The sequence below is a fragment of the Marmota marmota genome, unplaced genomic scaffold (assembly GCF_001458135.2).
Source record: "Marmota marmota marmota unplaced genomic scaffold, marMar, whole genome shotgun sequence".
In the NCBI taxonomy this organism is placed as follows: domain Eukaryota; kingdom Metazoa; phylum Chordata; class Mammalia; order Rodentia; family Sciuridae; genus Marmota; species Marmota marmota.
In genome coordinates, this window is record NW_025999900.1 from 34,591,454 (window position 1) to 34,597,898 (window position 6,445).

The 6,445-nt window shown below is 48.2% G+C and overlaps 1 protein-coding gene across 1 annotated transcript; it reads right to left on the minus strand.

Moving 5' to 3' along the window:
- Positions 1-316: 316 nt before the first annotated feature.
- Dhrs2 (dehydrogenase/reductase 2) lies at positions 317-5,928 on the minus strand. The gene is made up of 8 exons (XM_015487749.2): positions 5,744-5,928; positions 4,217-4,394; positions 3,317-3,418; positions 2,760-2,830; positions 1,898-1,949; positions 1,203-1,337; positions 784-839; positions 317-484 (listed from the first exon to the last, which is right to left on the minus strand). Exons 1-8 carry the CDS (start codon positions 5,881-5,883, stop codon positions 373-375), a joined length of 846 nt encoding a protein of 281 aa, XP_015343235.2. The 5' UTR covers positions 5,884-5,928; the 3' UTR covers positions 317-372.
- Positions 5,929-6,445: the final 517 nt, after the last annotated feature.

A 6,445-nucleotide genomic window follows, 5' to 3' on the forward strand; every position in this document is an offset into this window, starting at 1 on the left:
GAGGGAAAGATGGGACGTATACAGCCCAATTTCCAACTCCATGGGAAAGGAATGAAGGGAGGGAGGGAGGGGTAAAAATTCTTAGGGATGAGGGACAGAGAAAAGGGAAGAGACTGATCAAGGAGTGGCTTCTAGATCAAGGGGACTGCTCATGTATTACTAGCCAAAACAGGAGTGAGCTCAGATTAGATGTTTCAAAATGTTTATTTTCACATGAAAAGTTTCAACACCTGCCTTCTAGTTTCCTGAGCAAGTTTCCCGATCTGACCCTGGATGCTACAGACTCTAAGGCTCCCCACCTCCCTATTCCCTGCCAAACCCCTCATTTTCCACTGAGGACCACAGCCCCACTTTCTTAGCATCACACTCTCTTCACAGCTTAGGAGAGTAGCCAGCCACTGTGATGTTCTCCCCAGTGATATAGCTGGCGTCTGAAGAGCACAGGAAGGATACAATCCCCGCACAGTCCTCTGGCTCCCCAAGCCTGAATAAAACAGAGAAGAGCTGAGGTCACAGCCTTTGCAGTATTGAACTGTGACCTCAGGTTTTGCTGGGCCAGAGGTGGCCTAGCATTCACCCCAATAAGCCAATACCTCACCAGGCTCCACGGATGGTCATAGTGAGCTCACATCCACCCTTCTGCCCCCAACCCAGGACTGTGCTGTGCCCCCCTAGAAAGGAGAACAGCCAGTAGACTGAAAGAAGATCAAGGATCTGTCTCTTCTTGAAATTGAATTTCCCTTGAGGTAGACACTGACCTCTAAAGCCCCAAACCCCACCTACCGCTGCAATCCATAGATTTTGTTCAAATCAGATGGCGTGTACGACAATGTTTTCTCCTAGGGAAAGATTTCAGAGTCAGCAGAAGGATATTAGTAGGGGTGGGGATGGATTTGGGGGTGGGGGGATGGGAAGAGCATCATGGCCCGCTAATGCCTCTCTGGGGGAAGATCCTGTTCTGGCAGTGAGGTAGGGCTCTGGTCTGCTCCCCACAGAGGATTAAGACCCCCATTCTTCTGCAGGAAAGGGGGGGCTGCTGGTTCTGAAGCCAGAGGGCACAGCCTCTCAGTGATGAGCCTGGACTGAGGCTCTAGTAGGTATGTGGTCTCTGGGGGCCCAATTCCGACAGGAGCCCAGCCATGGAAAGGACCACTGAGACTGTGGTTGTGGGGACTGGGAGCAGAAGCCATTGTCATAGTCACCATTTGAATAAAGTCGGTCTTGATTATTCCTGGTACTATGCTGTTCACTCGGATGCCTTTTGGAGCCAGCTCCACAGCCAGAGACTTACAGAGGCCCAACAAGGCCGTCTTGCTGGTATTATAGACTCCCAGCTTCTATAAAGCAAAAGGAAGAAAACTAATAGTTCTGCATGGGAAGAAGGGTCTTATTCAAACAAAACTGTGACCCTGGGTCACAGACTAAGAAGATATGCCTGACTCTAGGCCCCAACAAAAATTCCTCCCCCACCCCTCAAGTCTTCACAGAGATTTTCAAGGAGTGAAATTCTGAGATGAAGGGGCTCTTCATACTTAAGGAAATGTCAGCAAATTGCTGCCATGTGTGGCCAAACTTGACACAGAGAGAGCAGCACTGCACTTTAGAACATCCACTTAGGAAACTGGAATTAGGAGATCCAGGGTCCAGTCCTTGCAGTAATGCAAACTAACTATGCTTACCCTGACTAAATGGTCTAACACCCTGGGTTTCAGAGATAACGTGACAGAATGAGAGTATAATACCCGGCCTGTAGCATTCAGGGCGTTAGGCTACTGGTACACATCTCAAGCCCACTTTACCTGGTATCAACAGCCAGTTCCCCCTCACCCCACTGCAGGGTCTCACAAGAAACCAATTCAGATGCCCCCCAAGCTCCACCTGAGGATCTCATACTCACTGATATTGGCATATAAGCTGCCACAGATGAGACCAGAACCACAGAGCCTCCCCTATGAGGAGAAAAGGAAATAGGATAAGATGACAGATGAGGTCAACTAAGAGATTATATGAGCCAGGGAACTATACTCCCACACTAAAAGAAAACCAGCTCGGCATTCATGGTGAAAAGCATAAGTGTTAGGGAACAATTTGGAACACTGGGGAGAAGCTGGACCTTTAAGTTAAATGTCAGTACCACCCAATAAGCACAGCCAGAGTGGTGTCCCTTGGGGCCCTGCCTAGTGAGAGGCAGCACTCCCAGAAAGCAGAATCCCAGTAATGTTCATGTGTCATAGAGACTCCTGTGGGGTCAGGGTGTCACTCATGAGTCCCAGCCTGGCTTGCCTCTTGGTGGCCACAGGACACAGAAGAGCCAAGCTCTGCAGGGGAAGGTGAGAAAGAGCAAACCCACAGTGTCTCTGACCAGAAGGGAAACAGGTGAGATGGCCCAGAGAGGAGGGTAAGAGTTAGGGAATCGGAACAGGGGACCCCAGGCTGCTTCTCTCTGGAAACTTTGTTCCTGCAACTACCACTCAAGGGGCAAAATCCCTGCCATTTTCTGTGATGTAATAATCTAAGGGTTCGCGAAATATCCTTTAAGGAACAGAAAGGCAAGTTCTGACTCCTCCCAGCCAATGCTTCTCTTCAACACAACTGTCACATCCTTGGGGAAGGAAGGTAGGTCTGGAAACAGAATGTTTCCCAAAAGACACACCTGCCATCTCTCCCATAATCCTCTACTTCATGGGCCCCTGTCCCAAGTGCTTTCTTGGGGTAGGAAAGACCAGTGTATGCCCCACCCATTCCTCTCATGCCCTCACCCCCTGTTCTCCATGTGGGGCAGCAGCTGGCCCAGCAGCAGGGCCGGGGCCTTCACATTCACGCCCAGGATCTGAAATCAGAAAGAATATAGGGAAAGGCAGTGGGGAGAGAGCAATTCCATCTGCTCAGGGCCCATTCTCCCTGGTCACTTGGAGATCAATGGTCAGAGCAGGAATGAAGCTCCATAACTGTGGCAAGTAGCCAGGGCACTGTGTTTCTTGGGACAGCCAATTTGAGAGTCCAGATTGTGATAGCTTCAGACACCTGAGCTGGAGAGGGTCTCTGCCATGAACAGATCCAGAAATCTGGCATCTCAGGACTTTACAGCTGGGACCAACACAAAGAGAGTCCATATAGGGGAAGTTTCTGAAGACTGGTATAGGATGGACATGGTCAGTGCCCATTGAGCCTACTGATGGCTCCAGTGAGCCCTAATCCCATCCACTAGAGCCTGTATTGATGGTGGTATATGGGAGCTGTGTGCGCACATGCATATGTGCAAACATGTGGATAGTGTGCCATGCAGGATGGGTAAAACCCTACGCCCAGTCCTTACCTTGTCCCAGACTTGCTCACTGGCTCCCAGAGTGCTCCCCACCAAGGGATTGACCCCCGCCACACACACCAGGAAATCAATGCCCTTATGGTGCTCTAGGGCCTGTGGAAGAAATGACATAAGCTGTGAATGAAGGAATGGATAAATGGTAAAAATGACCCAGAGGAAATATCTAACCCCTGTCTGGCCATCCTGGAGCTGTCCAGGAGCAGAATCAGATCCTGGCAATCAGAAGTGGACTGAACTGATTATGCCTCTCCTCTTTAGAAACATCAGTTTTCTGCCCCCATAGGACACCTGGTTGGTCCCTGGGCCCCACTGACCCAGATCTTCACTTATGAAGTATCCCCACTTTCATCTCTTCCATTTATAATTATTTCCTTCTCTTTGCTTCCTCTGCTCTGAAAGATTCTTCCTTCGATCTAACATATCAAAAGCATATGCCCATTCTACATCCCATCAGGTTCACAACTTGTCTCTTCTAAGGGTAGTCCCATAGGAAAATCTCCTACCCCAGAGTAGTCTAGCAAACTCCTAACTCAGCACACATAGGTACTAGAGCTGTGCTGCTTAGACTTCAACATGAACTTGGATTAACTTGAAGATTTTGTAAAAATGCAGATTCCAATTCAGCAGCTCTGGCAAGATCTGAGGTTCTGAGTCTCAAGCAAGAGCTGTGTCATGCCCAGCTCTTGGTCATCAGATTGGCATGGCTCTAGTCTAACCATGAAGGTTCCCTCCTGTCAGCAAACTTCTGGTGTCCATTTGCTTATTCTCTGACCAGGTCCCTGTCCTGGGCTGCATATGTTATTGGCCTAGAATCCAGTGCTAGAGACCCCGACTCTTCTTGCCAGAGCTGGATCTGCATATTCCCATCTGATCCATTCCTCAGCCTCTCACCTTAGCCACCAGTCTATCTCGGTCTTCAGCCTTCCCCACATGGCACACAGTGCCTGTCACGCTCAGTCCCTCCTTCTGAAGAGTGGCCACTGCCTGGTCCACGTTCCACTGCTTCCGGCTACAGATGACCACATGGGCCCCATTCTGGGCCAGATGCCTGGCGATGGCAAAGCCAATCCTGCAGATAGAGAATAAGATGACCTCACCTCTCCCCAAACTGCTTTCTCAAACCTGATACTTAGATGCAGATTGAGTTCCTGATGTTGTCTAAGAGCCGCCTCCAAATCCTCTGAGCAGGGAAAAGGAATTATTTAATGCCTACTACATATCAGGTCTTCACAAAAGCTCCCTCATTTAATTCTCACAACTTTATGTACAATAATAATATTTTATAGATAAGGATATTTCCATATCAAATTTGCTGAAAGGAGCTTTAAAAAGTAATGTTCCATCAGAACAGTTGTAAACTTGCTGGGCACCAGGCCTAAATTGTAGAGAGTCTTTTTAACTGCCCAGCATTTTTTCCCTTTGTTCTAATCAGAGAGTTCTGGCATAAATCGTGATTTCTCTAAGCCTAACAGCTTTGCTCTGCTCTGCAACTTAAAAACTTTTCTGCTGAAGAGCATGCTCTCTGCCTGTTTCCTTACATTAAGGAGGGCTGAGCACTCTTGACTTGGTCTGGTTAAGATAAAGGAAGGGCACAAGGCATGTTCCCACTATCCTGTAGAAACCATCCAGGTAGCTTGGAATTTTGAAAGTATTCATCTATTATGGAGGCTAAGTATTGGGAACACACACAAAGGTTTAAAACACCACAGGGATCTGGGAAGTCTATAATTACTAAACAATTCTAAAATACAGTGGTTTAAATTGGTGCTATTATAGACCACAAAAGGTCAAAAGGAAGATGATGCCCCTAAAGCACAAAATCCAGAAACCTCCCCTCCTTCTACCTGTGGTAAGGACTTATTATAGACTGCCGCTCATTCTGGCAGCCAGAGCACATGAAAGCATGGCTTCTGTCCCTTCAGAGGATGGCTTTGAAGGGACACAGGAAGAAATGAAGATTTGTCCATGAAAACTCTTGGCACTGCTCTTGAGACATTGCCCTGCCTATTCCCCAGTGCCAGTGGGCATTCTGCTGTCACTGAAACCCCTGAGTCTGAAACACAATAGGAATTGGGCTTCTCTCTATTAGATGAGGATGCCAAAAGACCGTGGCCACGGGGCTATGAAGGATGTGGGCAAGAGGGCTATCCTGGTGGCAATAAGTTAAATATCTGGGGATTACCCAGCCAGTAAATGGTAAAGACTATCTTCACAGCTGCTCTGATTGACTCAGTATAACTGGTTTTCTGACCACCTCATTCTTGGAGCTCAGAAACCAGATATTTTAGGGAGAGATGTGGAGTTAAATACCAAAGCTGTGTGATGACGTAGGGACCCTGAGCAGGCAGGGATACCTGAGATGAGCATGACTTTAGTGACATCTGGTCATGAGGCAGTCAGGGACTTCCATTCACCCACCCTTTAGTAGATCCGGTGATCACCGCCACTTTATCAGCCAGGGAGCGGCTCTTATCTGCTCTTTCACTGAACATTCTTGTTGATAGAGGGATGGAGGAGCAATGAAGACCCCTCAAGGTCCATGATAACGCCCTGAACATGGGTGGAAGTTGTTATCTGGCAATCTTCCTGAACACAAAACTTCTCAGGGGAAGAACCTGGGAAGACATTACATTACAGAACACATTAGGACCTGTGTCGTCCTGCATCCTCCAGGGAGACTCCACTGAAGTCTCTGATAGGTGTCCCACCATCCTCCAAACTTACCAGGAAGCTATAGAGCCATCCATGTCCTTTCTGTGGCCAACTCCCCAGGCAGGCTCCCCTGACCTATAGTGAACTACCCCACTGAGACAGACAGGGCCAAGCATGGCAGTGGCTCATGGTAGAAGCCTAAGGGGTACTTGCCTAACCCATCTCCACACCTCCAAATAAAGACTATCACCATATTCTTTTGTTTTTGTTTTGTTCTTTTTGTGATTCTGAACCTCATGCATAGTGGGCAAGTGCTCTATCCCTAAGCCATATCCCCAGTCCTTTTTAGTTTTCATTTTGAGACAGGGTCTCACTAAGCTGCCCAGCCTGGCCTTGAACTTGAGATCCTCCTGCTTTAGCTTCCTGAATAGCTGAGATTTTAGTTGTGCACCATCATTCCTGGCTTTA

Coding starts and splice junctions, on each gene's coding strand:
- Dhrs2 (XM_015487749.2), bottom strand. CDS start 5,883: ATGTTCAGGGCGTTATCATGGACCTTGAGGGGTCTTCATTGCTCCTCC. Junction 3,419..4,216: donor GAGATAGACTGGTGGCTAAG/GTGAGAGGCTGA, acceptor TTTCTTCCACAG/GCCCTAGAGCACCATAAGGG. Junction 1,950..2,759: donor CCCCACATGGAGAACAGGGG/GTGAGGGCATGA, acceptor TTCTCCTCATAG/GGGAGGCTCTGTGGTTCTGG.